This window comes from Lynx canadensis, chromosome F2 (genome assembly GCF_007474595.2).
Source record: "Lynx canadensis isolate LIC74 chromosome F2, mLynCan4.pri.v2, whole genome shotgun sequence".
Classification (NCBI taxonomy): domain Eukaryota; kingdom Metazoa; phylum Chordata; class Mammalia; order Carnivora; family Felidae; genus Lynx; species Lynx canadensis.
Genome location: NC_044320.2, coordinates 62,620,054 through 62,638,088, shown reverse-complemented (window position 1 = coordinate 62,638,088; position 18,035 = coordinate 62,620,054). Strand labels below are relative to the sequence as shown.

The window sequence follows — 18,035 nt, the reverse complement described above, 5'->3', positions numbered from 1 at the left end:
GATGCCTTTTATTTCCTTTTTTGCTGTGGCTAGGACTTCTAGTAATAGGTTGAATAAAAGTAATGAGAGTGGACATCTTGTCTTGTTCCTAATCTTAGACGAAAGCTCACAGGTTTTCACCAATGAGTATGATATTGGCTTTGGGTTTGTCATACATGGTTTTTATTATGTTGAGGTATGTTCCCTCCAAGCCCAATTTGTTAGAGTTTTTATCATGAATGGATGTTGTGCTTTGTCAGATGTTTTTCTGCATCTCTTGAGATGATCATGATTTTTATCCTTCATTCTTGTTTTTTATAATGATCTTCTATCCTATGACTTTGATAGGGTCACTTATTAGTTCTAATAGCTTTTTTTTGTAGACATTTACTAGTTACAGTAACTCTTTTGTAGACTCCTTAGGAATTTTTTACATAGGGAAGCATGCCGTTTCGAAAGAAACCATGTTGTCTTGATTACCGTAGCTTTATAATACTTCTTTATGTCATGTATGCTTTTCACTCCTTTAGAGTAGACTTTATTTTTTTAGAGAAGTTTTAGGTTCAAAGAAAAATTGAGTAGGAAGTAAAGTTCTCATATATCCCCTAATCCCCCATCAACAGCTTTCTATACTAGCAACATTCCTTACCAGAATGTTACATTTGTTACAATTGATGAACTTATATTAACACATTATCATCACCCAAAGTCCATAGTTTACACTGGAGTTTATTCTTGGTGTTGTACATTCTGTGGGTTTTGACAAATGTATAATGACACGTATCCACCATATAGTATCATATGTAATAGTTTCACTGCCCTAAAAATCCTCTGGGCTCTGTCATCCCTACTGCCTCCCTAACCCCTGGCAACTACTGATCTATTTACTGTTTTCCAGTTCTTTCCCAGAACATTATACAGTTAAAATCATGAAGTATGTAGCCTTTCAGATTGGCTTCCTTCCCTTAGCAATAGGCATTTAACATTCTTTTGTATCTCTTCATTTCTTTTAGCACTAAATTATATTCCTTTGTCTGAATGCATCACAGATTATTTATCCATTTACCCAAGGAAGGATATCTTAGTTGTTTCCAAGTTTTGGGAATTATGAATAAAGTTACTGTGAGTATTCATGTATAGGCTTTGTATGGACATAAATCTTCACTAATTTGATACATACCAAGGAACTGGTATGTATTGCTGGATCATATGGTAAGAGTAAGTTTTTTTTTTTTTTTTTTAACAGAGTGTGTGTGTGTGTGTGTTTTTAAAGTTTATTTATTTTGAGAGAGAGAAAAAAATGAGTGGGGGAGGGGCAGAGAGAGGAAGAGACAAAATCCTATGCAGGTTCCATGTCATCAGTGCAGAGCCTGACATGGGGCTTAAACTCAAAAACTGTGAGATCATGACCTTAGCTGAGATCAAGAGTCAGACGCTCAGCTGACTGAGCCACCCAGGTGCTCTAAGTATGTTTAATTTGGTAAGAAAATGCCAGCCTATTTCCCAAAGTGGCTGTACCATTTTCTGTTCCCACCAGCAGTGATTGAAAGTTTGTATTGCTCCACATTCTTGCCAGTATTTGATGTCAGTATTCTGGATTTTGGCCGTTCTAATAGGTGGGTAGTGGTACCTCATTTTAACTTGCATTTACCTAATAACATATGATATGGAGCATGTTTTCATATGCTTGCTTGCTATCTATGTATCTTCTCAGGTGAGGTATCTATTCAGGTTTTTGCCCATTTTTTTCATCAGGTCATTTTTTTATTGTTGAGCTTTAAGAGTTCTTTATATATTTTGAATAACAGTTGTGTATCATATGTATTTTACAATTATTTTCTCCCAATCTTTAGCATGTCTTCTCATTCTCTTGACATATCTTTACTTTCAATCTGTATGTGTCTTTATGTCAAAACTGGGTTTCTTCTAGACAAGATACAGTTGGGTCTTGAAGTCATATATTCATTATGTTTTTTTTCAAAATTGTTTTGTCTATTTTAGGGCCTTTGTATTTCTACTTAATTTGAATCAGTTTTCCAGCTATTATAATTGGCATTGTCTTTAAAATGTCATTTTTCAATTATTTGTTTCCACTGAGTAGAAATACAACTGATCTTTTTTTTAACTTAATCTCCTGAGAACTTGCTGAACTCACATAGTCTATTTTTTGTTTGTTTGGTTTCTTGGTATTTTCTGTGTTAATCATCATGTCATTTACAAGTAGGAATAGTTTGATTTCCTTTTTAAAAATGCTTATTCCTTTTATTTATCTTTTGTATTGCATCATTCTCTGTCTAGGTCTTCCAGTAAAATATTGAATAGAAGTGATGACAGTGACATTCTTGGTTTGTTTCTGATCTCAGGGATAAAGTGTTGCATGTTTTGCCGTTAAGTTTGGTGTTAGCTGTAAGGTTTTCATAGCTGCCCTTTATCAGATTAAAGAGATTTCATTCTCTTTTAATAATCTTGAGAGATTTATTTTTATGGATTGATGTTTAATTTTGTCAGATATTTTTTTGTACCTGTTGAGATCATATGGTTTTTCATTAATTCATTTTTCATTGATTGATTTAAGGCTATTAAACCAACTTTGCATTCCTGGGACAGACCCTAATCGATCTTGATTTTTTTAATACATTGCTGAATTTCATTTGCAAATATTTCATCAAGCATTTTTGTGTCCATGCTCATAAGGGATATTTGTTTTACAACAAATTGTTTTACAATTTTCTTTTTCTTTTTTGGTGGGGGGTAGGGGAGGGAGAGTGTGCACATGTGTGCAAGTGGGGCAGAAGGAGGAGGGTGAGAGAGAATCTGATTCAGGACTTGATCTTACAACTGTGAGATCATGACCTGAGCCAAAAATCAAGAGTCAGATACTTAAGTGACTGAGCCCCCCAGGTGCCCTACAATTTTCCTTTAATGTCATTGGCGGATTTTATTTTTTGTTATTTAGTTAAAAAAATGTTTATTTACTTAGAGAGAGGGAGGGAAGGAGGATGGGAGGGGCAGAGAGAGGGGGAGAGAGAGAATTCTAAGCAGGTTCCACGCTGTCAGTGCAGAGCTGGACTCAGGGCTGGATCTCCTGACCTAAGCCCAAATCAGGAGATGCTTAACTGAGCCAACCAGGCACCCCTCACTGGCAGGTTGTAGATAGTTTTATGCTAGCCTCATAACCCAAGTTGGAAAGTGTTCCTTCCTTGTTTATTTTCTGAAGGAGTTAGTATAAGACTGGTGCTATTTCTTCCATAAATGTTTGAAAAAATGTATTGGAGTTAATGTGTGTAGATTTTTTAGAACAATTAGATTCATTCAGATTTTCTGTTTGATCGTTTGTCAGTGTTAGTAAGTTGTGTTTTTCAGGAAATTTTTCTGTTTCATCAGAGTTGTTCAGTTTATTGGTGTAAACTTGCTCCTAATATTCCCTTACTGTAGTTTTGCTCTCTATAGGCTCTTTAGTGCTGTCACCTTTTCTATCCCTGATATTGGCATTTTGTGTTCTTTACCTCTTCCCACCCCACAGCAGTCTTGTTTGAAGTTTATCAGTGTCTAATGTCTTTTTAAAGAACCAGATTTTGACTTTGTTTTTTCTATGTTTGTCTCTTACTTATTTTATTGATTTTTGCTTTTATCTTTATTGTTGTCTTCTTTCTATGTGTTTAGGGCTTTTTTTCCCCTCTTTTTGTAGTTCATTTCTATGAAAACCTATATCATTGCTATTAACCCTTTCTTTTTTCTAATAAAAGTGTTTAAGCTATAAAGATTTTCCAAACCTTTGAATTAGCTGTTTTCCAGACATTTTGATAGTTTGTGCTTTTATTATCAATCAGCTCAAAAACTGTTTGCTTTCCATGTGACTTCATCTTTTACCCAAATGTTAGGCTGTATTTAAAGAATTTTTCAGGTATTCAGGTGTTCTGTAGATATTTTAATATTGATTTCTAATTAATTCCATTATTATCAGCTAACATACTTTTGACATTTCAATCTTTTGAAATTTATTTTGGTTTGTTTTACTGTCCTACATATGGTCCATCATTATGATTTCATGTGTACTTGAAACATATGTGTTCTGTTGTTAGTTGTAGTATTCTATAAATGAAATTTAGTAAATGTAGTTGATAGTATCACATAGAAAGTCTACATTCTTAATGATTTCTTGCTTTGTCGTTAGGTGTGTTGGGAGAACTGGGTAGCCATTTGGGGGAAAAAAGCATATGTGAATTATAATTAGACTGGACCTTCATATAAAAGTCAGGCTTAGCTCATAACCTAGCATGGCACATGGCCTTGAAAAGGGTTTAGCTTGTTCAGTGATAAAGGTGAACTCTTTAGAAGTAGCTTGATAGAAACATACAGGTGGGTATTGGGAGAATTTTAAAATGTTGCAGTTTATGTCTTCAGCCTCCCAGTCTTTTATGTGAGAAAATATGTGTTCTAATTCCTGCTAGACAGAAGAACATATGAAAGGATAAATTGGAAGACTTTTGTTTCCAGGGTAGCACTACTCCCTACCCCTCCAAATCCAAACCACAAGGATAAGAAAAGAGGTGTTTTTGTCTGTATGCCACGTAAAGACCACAGATTGTAGAAATATACCAGACTAGAAGAGGAAACAATAGCAAGTATATGCAGCATTAGAACAGTAAAGTTTTGATTAACTTTAGAGTAGGGATAATTTAAGATTACATGTTATGGATTATATTCTAGGTAAGTTATCAAACACCAGGATAGATTCCAATTGAATAAATAGTTAATGTAAAAAAGCAAAAAAAAAAAAAAAAGGTGCTATAAGAAAACATGAGAGAATTTCTTTATAGCCTTGGAGTCAGAACTTTCTAACCATAACTCACCCATAAGCCATAAAATTATAGGTTTGACCTATAAAAATGCATGTCAATAAACAAAAACAAAAATTCCCCAAGTCAACAAAAACAAAAGCAAAGCAAGAAGAAAAGGCAACATTAGGGGCACCTGGGTGGCTCAGTCGGTTAAGTGGCCGACTTCGGCTCAGGTCATGATCTCGCGGTCCGTGAGTTCGAGCCCCGCGTCGGGCTCTGTGCTGACAGCTCGGAGCCTGGAGCCTGCTTCAGATTCTGTCTCTCTCTCTCTCTCTCTCTCTCTCTCTCTCTCTCTGACCCTCCCCCGTTCATGCTCTCTCTCTGTCTCAAATATAAACGTTAAAAAAAAATAAAAAAGGCAACATTAACAGGGAAGAAAAATATTTGCAGCTTATAACAAACAAAGCGCTAGTCTTCTAATATTTAAAAAAAATTTTTTTTAACGTTTATTCATTTTTGAGAGACAGAGACAGAACATGAGCGGGAAAGAGGCAGAGAGAGGGAGACACAGAATCTGAAGCAGGCTCCAGGCTGTGAGATGTCAGCACAGAGCCCAATGCAGGGCTCGAACTCACACACTGTGAGATCATGACCTGAGCCGAAGTCGGTCACTCAACCAACTGAGCCACCCAGGCGTCCTAGTCTTCTAATATTTAAAGAGCTTGTGAAGTAAAAAGTAAAATAAAAATATAATAGAAATAGAATGAGAAAATGGGAATTTTCTTTTTTTTTATTCATTTTTTTCATTTTTTAAAATTACATCCAAGTTAGTTAGCATAGAGTGCAACAATGATTTCAGGAGTACATTCCTTGATGCCCCTTACCCATTTAGCCCATAACCCCTCCAGCAACCCTCTGTTTGTTCTCTATATTTAAGAGTCTCTTATGTTTTGTCCCCCTCCCTGGTTTTATATTATTTTTCCTTCCCTTCCCTTATGTTCATCTATTTTGTCTCTTAAAGTCCTCATGTGAACGAAGTCATATGGTATTTGTCTTTCTCTGACTAATTGCACATAGTTGCAAATGGCAAGATTTCATTCTTTTTGATTGCTGAGTAATACTCCACTATATGTATGTATGTATGTATGTATGTATATATATATGTATATGTATATACATATATATATATATATATATATATGCCACATCTTCTTTATCCATTCATTCGTCAGTGGACATTTGGGCTCTTTCCTTACTTTGGCTATTGTCGATAGCACTGTTATAAACATTGGGATGCATGTGCCTCTTTGAAACAGCACACCTGTATCCCTTAGATAAATATCTAGTAGTGCAATTGCTGGGTTGTAGGGTAGTTCTATTTTTAGTTTTTTGAGGGACTTCCATATTGTTTTCTAGAGTGGCTAGATCAGTTTGCATTCCTACCAGCAGTGCAAAAGAGATCTTCATTTTCCACATCCTCGCCAACATCTGTTGTTGCCTGAGTTGTTAATGCTAGCCATTCCGACAGGTGTGAGGTGGTATCTCATTGTAGTTTTAATTTGTATTTCCCTGATTATGAATGATGTTGAGTATTTTTCATGTGTTGGTTGGCCATCTGGATGTCTTCTTTGGAGAAGTGTCTATTCATGTCTTTTGCCCATTTCTTCACTGGATCATTTTTTTTTTTTTTTTTTTTTTTGAGTGTTGAGTTTGAGAAGTTCTTTATAGATTTTGGATACTAACCCTTTATCTGATATGTTGTTTGCCAGTATCCTTTCCCATTCTGTCAGTTGCCTTTTAGTTTTGCTGCTTGTTTCCTTCACTGTGCAAAAGCTTTTTATTTTGATGAGGTCCCAGTAGTTCATTTTTGCTTTTGTTTCCCTTGCCTCTGGAGACGTGTTGAGTAAGAAGTTGCTGTGGCTGAGGTCAAAGAGGTTTTTGCCTGCTTTCTCCTCTAGGATTTTGATGGCTTCCTGTCTTACATTGAGGTCTTTCATCCATTTGAGTTTATTTTTGTGTATGGTGTAAGAAAGTGGTCCAGGTTCATTTTTCTGCATGTCGCTGTCCAGTTTTCCCAGCACCACTTGATGAAGAGATTGTCTTTATTCCATTGGATATTCTTTTCCTGCTTTGTCAAAGATTAGTTGGCCATACGTTTGTGGGCCCATTTCTGGGTTCTCTGTTCTGTTCCATTGATCTGAGTGTCCGTTTTTGTGCCAGTACCATACTGTCTTGATGATTACAGCTTTGTGATAAGCTTGATGTATGGAATTATGATGCCTCCAGCTTTGATTTTCTTTTTCAGGATTGCTTTGGCTATTCAAGGTCTTTTGTGTTTCCATACAAATTTCAGGATTGTTCTAGCTCTGTGAAGAATGTGAAGAATGCTGGTGTTATTTTGATAGGGATTGCATTGAATATGTAGATTGCTTTGGGTAGTTTTGACATTTTAATGACGTTTGTTCTTCCTATCCAGGAGCATGGAATCTTTTTCCATTTTTTTTGTGTCCTCTTCAGTTTCTTTCATAAGCTTTCTATAGTTTTCAATTTATAGGTTTTTCATCTTTTTGGTTAGGTTTATTCCTCGGTATTTTATGGTTTTTGGTGCAATTGTAAATGGGATCAATTCCTTGATTTCCCTTTCTGCTGCTTCATTATTGGTGTATAGAAATGCAATCAATTTCTGTGCATTGATTTTATATCCTGCAACTTTGCTGAATTCATGCATCAGTTCTAGCAGTTTTTTGGTGGAATCTTTTGGGTTTTCCACATAGAGTTTCATGTCGTCTGCAAAGAGTGAAAGTTTGACTTCCTCCTTGTCGTTTTTGATGACTTTTATTCCTTTGTGTTGTCTGATTGCTGAGGCTAGGACTTCCAATACTATGTTGAATAACAGTGGCAAGAGTTGACATCCCTGTTATGTTCCTGACCTCAAGGGGAAGGCTCTCAGTTTTTCCCCATTGAAGATGATATTAGTGGTGGGTTTTTCATATATGACTTTCATGATCTTGAGGTATGATAATTTTATCCCTACTTTCTTGAGGGTTTTTATTAGGAAAGATGCTGTATTTTGTCAAGTGCTTTCTCTGCATCTATTGAGAGGATCATGTGGTACATGTCCTTTATTTTATTGATGTGATGTATCATATTGATTGTTTTATGGGTATTGAATCAGCCCTGCATCCCAGCTGTAAATCCCACTTGATCATGGTGAATAATTCTTTTAATACATTGTAGGATCTGGTTGGCTAGTATCTTGTTGGGAATTTTTGCATCCATGTTCATCAGGGAAATTGGTCTGTAGTTCTCCTTTTCAGTGGGGTCTTTGGTTTTGGGACTAAGTTAATGCTGGCCTCGTAGAATGAGTTTGGAAGTTTTCCTTCCATTATTATCCTTCCATTATTATATTCCTTCCATTATTTTTTGGAAGAGCTTCAAAAGAATAGGAGTTAACTCTTGTTTAAATGTTTGGTAGAATTCCCGTGGAAAGCCATCCAGACCTGGACTCTTGTTTTTTGGGAGATTTTGATTACTAATTCAGTTTCTTTACTGGTTATTGGTCTGTTCAAATTCTCTATTTCTTCCTGTTTCAGTTTTGGTGATATATATGTTTCTAGGAATTTGTCCATTTCTTCCAGATTGCTCAATTTATTGGCATATAATTGCTCTTAATATTCTCTTATTGTGTTTCTGCAGTGTTGGTTGTGATCTCTCCTCTTTCATTTTTTATTTTATTTATTTGGGTCATTTCCCTTTTTTTTTTGATCAAACTGGCTAGGGGTTTATCAATTTTGTTAGTTCTTTCAAAGAACCAGCTCCTGGTTTCATTAATCGGTTCTACTGCTTTTTTGGTTTCACTAGCATCAATTTCTGCTCTAATCTTTTTTTTTTTAAATTTTTTTTTTTTTTTCAACGTTTATTTATTTTTGGGACAGAGAGAGACAGAGCATGAACGGGGGAGGGGCAGAGAGAGAGGGAGACACAGAATGGGAAACAGGCTCCAGGCTCCGAGCCGTCAGCCCGGAGCCCGACGCGGGGCTCGAACTCACGGACCGCGAGATCGTGACCTGGCTGAAGTCGGACGCTTAACCGACTGCGCCACCCAGGCGCCCCTCTGCTCTAATCTTTAGTATTTCCTGTCTTCTGTTGGTTTTGGGGTTTATTTGCTGTTCTTTTTCCAGCTCTTTAAGGTGTAAGGTTAGGTTGTGTGTGTGAAATCATTCTTCCTTCTTTAGGAGGGCCTGGATTGCTATACACTTTCCTCTTATGACTGCCTTTGCTGTGTCCCAGAGGTTTTGGGCTGTGGTGTTATCATATTCATTGGCTTCCATGTACTTTTAATTTCCTCTTTAATGTCTTAGCCCATTCATTCTTTAGTAGGATGTTCTTTAGTCTCCAAGTATTTGTTATCTTTCCAGATTTTTTCTTGTGGTTGATTTTGAGTTTCATAGCATTGTGGTCTGAAAATATGCACAGTATGATCTTGATCTTTTTGTACTTTTGAGGGCTGATTTGTGTCCTAGTATATGGTCTGTTCTGGAGAATGTTCCATGTGCACTGGAGAAGACTATGTATTCTGCTTTAGGATGAAATGTTCTGTATATATCTGTTAAATCCATCCAGTCCAGTCATTCAAAGCCATTGTTTCCTTGTTGATTTTCTGTTTAGATGATCTGTCCATTACTGTCCATTACTAGGAAGACTAGGAAGACTGTTGAATTTCCCTACTATTATAGTATTATTAATGAGTTTCTGTATGTTTGTGATTAATTGATTTATATATTTGGGAGCTTTCATGTTTGGAGTATAAATGTTTACAGTTGTTAGATCCTGTTGATAGACCCCTTAATTATGATATAATGCCCTTTTTCATCTCTTGTTACAATATTTATTTAAAAATCGAGGTTGTCTGATATAAGTGTTGCTACTCCAGCTTTCTTTTGGCAACCATTAGCATGATAGATGGTTCTCCATCCCCTTACATTCAATCTGCAGGTTTGTTTAGGTTTAAAATGGGTCTCCTATAAACAGCATATAGATGGATCTTGTTTTCTTATACATTCTGTTATCCTGTGTCTTTTGATTGGGGCATTTAGTCCATTGACATTTAGAGTGAGTACTGAAAGATATGAATTTATTGCCATTATGTTGCCTGTATAAAATGGGAATTTCCAATAGAAAAATGCGAAAAGAATAAGATACTTCATAAAAAAAGGAAATGCAGGTGGCTCTTAAATTATGTGAAAGGTGTTGGGGCGCCTGGGTGGCGCAGTCGGTTAAGCGTCCGACTTCAGCCAGGTCACGATCTCGCGGTCCGTGAGTTTGAGCCCCGCGTCAGGCTCTGGGCTGATGGCTCGGAGCCTGGAGCCTGTTTCCGATTCTGTGTCTCCCTCTCTCTCTGCCCCTCCCCCGTTCATGCTCTGTCTCTCTCTGTCCCAAAAATAAATAAAAAGCGTTGAAAAAAAAAATTATGTGAAAGGTGCTGTGCCTTGTTCATAATTTAAAAATGCCAACTAAAAGTTCACTGAGATGTTTGTCACTTACCAGACTGGCAAAAATCCAAGTGATAATATACTCTCTTGGAAAGGCATGGGAAAACAGGTACTCTCATATTTCGTTGATAGGAGAATGGTTGGTACAATCCCTGTGAAGACAATTTGATTATATTTCAAATGTATATATATATATACCTTTTGGCCAGACGTTCCTCTTCTGGGAATTTATCATACCTACATACATGTAAAATGACACATATGAACACAATTTTCAGTCATAGATTTTTTTTTTTTTTTTTTTGTAAAAGGCGAATGATAGAAACAGTTTCAATAAATGTCTGTTGGGAGAGTTTATGGTATATCCAAGGCAATGGGGTACTTCATAGCTATTACAAAGAATGTTAAGTACTTTATGTACTGAAATGAAAAGATCTCCAAGATGTATTTTTTCTGAGTTTTTATTTAAATTCCATCTAGTTAACATACAGTGTAATACTAGTTTCAGGTGTAGAATTTAGTGACTAATCACTTACCTACGTCACTTGGCGCTCATTACAAGTGCCCTCCTTAATACCCATCACCTATTTAACCCATGCCCCCCCTCCCACCTTGCCTCCAGTAACCATCAGTTTGTTCCCTATAGTTAATAGTTTGTTTCTTGGTTTGCGTCTCTTTTTTTCCCCTCATATGTTTATTTGTTTTGTTTTTTAAATTCTATATGAGTGAAATCATATGATATTTGTCTTTCTCTAACTCATTTCACTTAGCATAATACTCTCTAGGTAAGTGTAATCCTCTCCATCCATGTCATTGCAAATGGCAAGTTTTCATTGTTTTTTGTGGCTTTGTAATATCCCATTGTGTGTGTGTGTGTCTGTGTGTGTCGCACCCCAGACACACACCACATTTTTTTTTATCCATTCATCAGTCAGTAGACCTTTGGGCTCTTTTCATTGTTTGGCTGTTGTTAATAATGCTGCTATAAACATTGGGGTGCATGTATCCCTTCAAATCAGTATTTTGTATCATTTGGGTAAATACCTAGTAGTGCAACTAATGGATCATAGGGTAGTTCCATTTTTAACTTTTTGAGGAACCTCCATACTGTTTTCCAGAGTGGCCGCACCAGTTTGCCTTCCCACCAGCAGTGCAAAAGAGATCCTCTTCTCTTCAGCCTCACCAACATCTGTTGTTGCCTGAGTTGTTAATGTGAGCCATTCTGACAGGTGTGAGGTGGTATCTCATTGTGGTTTTGATTTGTATTTTCCTGATGATGAGTGATGTGGAGCATCTTTTCATGTGTCTGTTAGCCATCTGTACATTTTCTTTGGAAAAAATGTTTTTTCATGTCTTCTGCCCATTTTTTAACTGGATTATTTGTTTTTTGGCATGTTGATTTTGATAAGTTCTTTATATGTTTTGGTTACTGACCCTTTATCAGATATGTCATTTGCAAATATCTTCTCCCATTCTGTAGGTTGCCTTTTAGTTTTGTTGATTGGTTTCTTCACTGTGCAGAAGCTTTTTTTTTTTTAATGAGGTCTCAATAGTTTATTTTTGCTTTTGTTTCCCTTGCCTATGGAGACATATCTAGAAAGAAGTTGCTATGGCTAATGTCAAAGAGGTTACCACCTAGAATTTTGATGGTTTCTGGTCTCACATTTAGGTCTTTCATCCATTTTGAATTTATTTTTGTGTGTGGTGTATCAAAGTGGTCCAGTTTCATTCTTTTGCATGTTGCTGTCCAGTTTTCCCAGCACCATTTGTTGAAGACTATCTAAGATATACATGTGTGTATGTGTATATGTATATATATATTTTTTTTATTTTTATTTTTTTGATGTTTACTTATTTTTTTTATTTAAAAAAAATTTTTTTTCAACGTTTATTTATTTTTGGGACAGAGAGAGACTGAGCATGAACGGGGGAGGAGCAGAGAGAGAGGGAGACACAGAATCGGAAACAGGCTCCAGGCTCTGAGCCGTCAGCCCAGAGCCTGACGCGGGGCTCGAACTCCCGGACTGCGAGATCGTGACCTGGCTGAAGTCGGACGCTTAACCGACTGCGCCACCCAGGCGCCCCTTTTTTTCTTTTTCTTTTTTTTTTTAAATTTTTTTTTTTACTTATTTTTGAGAGAAAGAGTTAGAGAGAGAGAGAGAGAGAGCAGGGGAGGGGCAGAAAGAGAGGGAGACACAGAATCTGAAGCAGGCTCCAGGCTTCAAGCCATTATCACAGAGCCCGACGCGAGGCTCAAACCCATGACCTATGAGTTCATGACCTGAACCAAAGTTGGATGCTTAACCTACTGAGCCACCCAGGTGCCTCTAAGATATATTTTTAAGTGAAAAGACAAGGTGCAGGCAGTAAGTATGATATGATACAATCTGTGTAAAAGAAGGTGGTAAAAGGCTTATATGCTTGTTTTTGCTTGCATATACATTAACAAACTCCAGAAAGGTATGCCTGAAACCAGTAACAGTGAATTCTTGTGGTCATAGGGGAGGGTAAAAACTGGGTAGTTGGGCCAGAGGAGTGGGAAGAAGTTTTTTCAGTGAATAACTTTTTGTATTTTTTGATTTTTGAATTATGTATTTTGCCTGCTCAAAGAATTAAACAAAAGAAGAAAAGAAAAAGTTGAATTAGATTGGCTCTTAGTGAAAAATGCCTGCCAGCTAGATAAACAAAAACTCTTCCTTCTTTTTGTCTTTCTTTTTCTTTGTGTTTTAGTTAGTGTAAGAAGTGGCAGAATACTGAGACAAATAGAAATAAGCAAAAATTAAAACAGTAAAAATGGGCAAATTATCCCGGGGTTTGTCCAGACTAAGTAGAGAAAAAATTGAGACATACTGAATTATGGATTCATTTCCTTATAGGATAGCTAAATTGAGTTTGTGTTGGTAGATGAAAGACAAGGAATATCAACATGAATTATTTATTAGATATAAGTGCCTGTTGTTAGTAAGTATGCTGTTACTGCTCAGGGGTCTGTGGAAAAGAATGTTTCACTTTTCAGAATATAAATTAGATGACCCTTTCGCATTTCCATTTTATGTATGATTTGTGATAAAACCTTTTTCTTTGTCAAAGGAGACTTTCCCTTTGATAGATACATGAAAGACATTTGAATTATTTAAAATATGGAATTTATTTTTGCTCCTTTTGAATACATTGTAAAAAAAAGTTCAAATTGTATAAAACAGAATACAGTGGGTGATGAGTCTCTTCCTTCCCACAGATCCCTACACCCTTCTTTATAGAGTTTCTCAAATGGGCATTAAATAGTTGAACCCTCTTTCTTATTTATTTTCTATCTGAAACTCTTTAGAGACATGTCCTTTAGTAATGTTCAAATTTCCTAGGTTGCAATATTTATGAAACTTTAGGATCTGGATCTTTTACCTCAAACTCTAAATATTTGGGGATTTTCCTAGATATTTTATTGTTGATGATCTCTCATTTAATCATACTTTGTATGATTCAACCTTCTGAAATTTATTGAGACTTCTTCTAAGGCTCAGCATATAGTCTAACTTGGTGAATAGTCCATGTGCATTTGAAACGAATTTATAATTTGCTATTGTTGGGTGCAGTGTTCTATGCATGTAAATTAGGGCATTTAGGCTGATAGTGTTATTAAAATCTTCAGTATGCTTATTGATTTTTTCTTTTTGCATTTTTCTTTCAGTTACTGAGAGATGCATGTTAAAATCCTCAACTAAGATTGTGAATTTGTCTTTTTCTCCCTTTATTTTTGATAATTTTTGCTTCAGGTATTTAAAGCTCCAATATTAGGTACACACAGATGTCTTCATGAAGAATTTATTCTTACATCGTTTTGACATGACCCTCTTTTTCCCTGGTAATAATCCTTGATCTGAGGTCTCTTTTGTCTGAGATATTAATATAACCCTACCAACTACTTTTTTCTAATTTTCTTTCAACCTATTTGTATATTTATGTTTAAAGAGTGTCTATTGTGGGATGGCTGTGTGGCTCAGTCAGTTAAGCGTCTGACTTCGGCTCAGGTCATGATCTCATGGCTTGTGAGTTTGAGCCCTGTGTCGGGCTCTGTGCTGACAGCTCAGAGCCTGGAGCCTGCTTCAGATTCTGTGTCACCCTCTCTCTCTGCCCCTCCCCCGCTTGTGCTATGTCTCTCTCTCTCTCTCTCTAAAAAAAATAAACACTAAAAAAATTTATTAAAAAAGAGTGTCTACATAGATCAATGGAATAGAATAGAAACCCCAGAACTAGACCCACAAAAGTATGGCCAACTAATCTTTGACAAAGCAGGAAAGAACATCCAATGGAAAAAAGACAGTCTCTTTAACAAATGGTGCTGGGAAAACTGGACAGAGACATGCAGAAGAATGAACCTGGACCACTTTCTTACACCATTCACAAAAATTAACTCAAAATGGATAAAGGACTTGAATGTGAGACAGGAAACCATCAAAACCCTAGAGGAGAAAGCAGGAAAAGACCTCTCTGACCTCACTGAGGGCACCTGAGATTTTGAGACCATTTTGTGACTTCAGGTTGAGTGGCAGTGAACTCAGGAGCTGGAGCAGTCCATTCACCCTAAAATTTCTCTTTGGTCACATCCTTTTCAGCAGTAGCCTGCTTCTTTTTTCCAGTTTCCTCAAGATCTCTGTAGAAGTAGAGATCGGGCATGACCTCCCATGGGCGTTGACAGGAGATGGTGCCACACGTGTGTAGAACTTCCTGGAGCAGCGTCTGCCACATTTTACCCAGAAGAGTTCCAGGCAGAGGCGGGTAGCAAAGATAAAGCCTTTAAATTGGAAAAAATAGCAAGAAGAGAATACCAAAAGTGTGAGAAAAATATGATGGAAAGGTAGCGGGAGTAATGCATGTGAGGCAGATTATGAAGGGCTATGTAAAAAGTGGTAAGACTTTGTTTTTTTTTCTAAGTTTGATGGAAATCATTGGAACATTTTGAGCAGAGTGACATCAGAACTATGTTTAACAGGTTCAACCTAGATGCTATCTATGGAGTAGAATGCATTGGGAGCAATAGAATCAGAGAGCCCAGTTATGAAACTATTGAAGTAATATAGGCTGGAGATGTTGCTGCTTAAACTAGGATTGAAGCGGTGGAAGTGATGATGTGTTTAGATTTGGATATATTTGAAGTTAGAACCAAGAACCAAGAGAACCTGGTGAGGAATTTTTTTAGGTTGTGAGAAAAAGAAAGGAGTTAGAAATTATTTCCATGTTTTTGGTCTGAGCAGCATGGTAAATGTTGGTACCATTTACTGAAATGGGAAAAATTGACAGAAGAGGCAGGTTGAAAGAAGGTATATATCACTGCCCTTATTTTATATATGAAGAAACTGAGGACTAGATAAAGAGTTTTGATAAGCTTTGGGCTAGAATCCTGGTTGCCTTGTTGCTAGCTCCAGATTTCTTCTAAATAAGTGTCTCGATATGTTTTGTTATTAGTTTTACTTGCATGGTGAAAAATCATGTTCATTTTAAAATTCTTTAAAAAGAAGAGCTTGAGCAAGAATGTTTTAAAAGTCTTTGAGAAATTACATATTTTCTAGGATGGTAGTGGTCAAAGAGCGTAGCACTTTGCAGATATTGAGTAATTGTTTGCTAGGTTCAGTCTTATCTTCAACCTTGACATTATCATAAAACCATGTATCTGTCTTGTATTTAAGATAAATCGCATGAATTGAAAATTGCGATTTGTCTTTCAGAAAGTAGTGGTTAAGACTAGGAATCTTAAGATCTACGTTTGGAGTCTATGTCTGCCTCTTATGCTCTGCATAAATTTCAGTGAATCACTCTAACATTCTCAGCCATAGATTTCTCATCTGTGAAAATGGAATAATACCTACTCATTTCCTATAATTACTGTGAAGATGAATTGAGATCATGTATGCTTAGCATGTGTGCTAGCATACAACTACAAATCAAACATGCAATTAAAGTTTATGGAGTCTGAATCTCAATATAGCCACTATGAAATATTCAGAATTGAAAGAAATTTTGTAGTAGACAAAGTTTGTATGAAAATTCTATACTTAAACATGTTACCTTTTCCAAAATTATTATGTATATTAACATACATTTATAAAGAATATATTACTGGAGGGGCGCCTGGGTGGCTCAGTCGGTTGAGCGTCCGACTTCGGCTCGGGTCACGATCTCACGGTTCGTGAGTTCGAGCCCCGCGTCAGGCTCTGGGCTGATGGCTCAGAGCCTGGAGCCTGCTTCCGATTCTGTCTCTCCTTCTTTCTCTGCCCCTCCCCCATTCATGCTCTGTCTCTCTCTGTCTCAAAAATAAACATTAAAAAAAAATTAAAAAAAAAAAGAATATATTACTGGAGATAAATGTTTGTGTTTACAGGTATTGGTTTGCCTTGAAAAAAGGTTATCATGTGGCTTTCAAATACAGCAGCAAAACTGATAACTTCATGGAAGAACAAATTGATCAGCATAAAGAAGTTATAGATAGAATGACTGATTTGAGCATGCTCAGGCTGTTTGAGACCTACCTGGAAGGCTGCCCACAGCTTGTTTTGCAGCTCTACACCCTTCTGGAACATGGTCAAGCAAATTTCACTCAGTGTAAGTCTTTCCTCACACCCTATGTTAAATGAATACACTGAGATCTTGTGTCAACTACACGGCTCTTTGGCAGGTTTTAGAATTTTTCTTACATTTTTTCTTTTTAGAATTATTCTTTTTTTTTTTGAAAAGAAGTACATTGTGGAAATATCAAAAAGTATATGAAGACATAGTCTCTCTCTCCCTTATTCCCATCCCTTCTCTTCATCTGCCCAGAAACGAAACTATTATTGTCAATTTTTTGATGATTCTTTCAGAAAAATTTTTAAAAAGCCTATATCCTTTTTTCCTATTGTTTCTTTTACAGAAATGGTAAACATAAAAACTGTCTTTGCTTTTTGAACTTAACAGTATGTGTTGGAAATCTATCCATATCTGTACAGCAAGAGCTCCCTCATTAATTTTTATTATCTGTATAGGATTACAAATTATGGATGTACAATGAGTTATTTAACAAGTCCCATATTTACATTAATTTAGGTTGTTTCTAATATTTTACTATTGTAAAATTACAATGAGTAATCTTACGTAGTCATCATTTTGCATGTGTGAAGTTTATTCATAGGGTAACTTCTGGGAATTTCCAGAATTCGGTATTTCCATTAAAAAAAAACCTTTTTAGGTATTTAATTTAGATATTAAAAAAACCTACTTGCCAAATAATAGACCCAGTTTTCAGTAATGACTATTGTTCTGTGCAGACATGGATTCATCTCAGAGGAACAGATTATCATCTTCCCTGGAGTTCTCTCTGTGGTAGAGTCACCCATGAGATCAGTTCATTCTCCCAGGCTTCCTGTTTCTGGTTTCCCATAAACCTCTAGACTGCAGCCCTTTTTAATGTTTTTACCTTTACTTTGATAGTAAGAGATTGAAGAGAACCTACTTATGAGACATTTTATTCCTTGTGATACAAAGACTTTGTGGGTTTGGGCTTAAAAGTTCTATATCATATAGTTCCTGAAGCTGGAAGATCAACCTTTAGAACTTACAGCCTATATTATGGTGGATCTTCTGATGATTTTGAGTAGCACACGGCATCCAGACTAGCAATGGGTTCCAATGACAGCTAGCTCTATGTTATGGTTCTATCCTCATCCTTTAGTTTCTTCATGAAGTAAGAAGTTGAGGTGTTAGTAAAAAATAGCAAAAAATGAGAAACCTAATTGGCTAACAGTGGAATTAG

The 18,035-nt window shown here is 36.3% G+C and overlaps 1 protein-coding gene across 1 annotated transcript in view; it reads left to right on the top strand.

Annotated features, from left to right (window-relative positions):
- Positions 1–18,035, top strand: part of XKR9 (XK related 9) — a 36,494-nt gene that overhangs the window by 11,165 nt on the left and 7,294 nt on the right. The window contains exon 3 of the mRNA XM_030304018.1: positions 16,629–16,849. Within this exon, the coding sequence (XP_030159878.1) occupies positions 16,629–16,849 (221 nt within the window). The remainder of the gene's footprint in view (positions 1–16,628; positions 16,850–18,035) is intronic.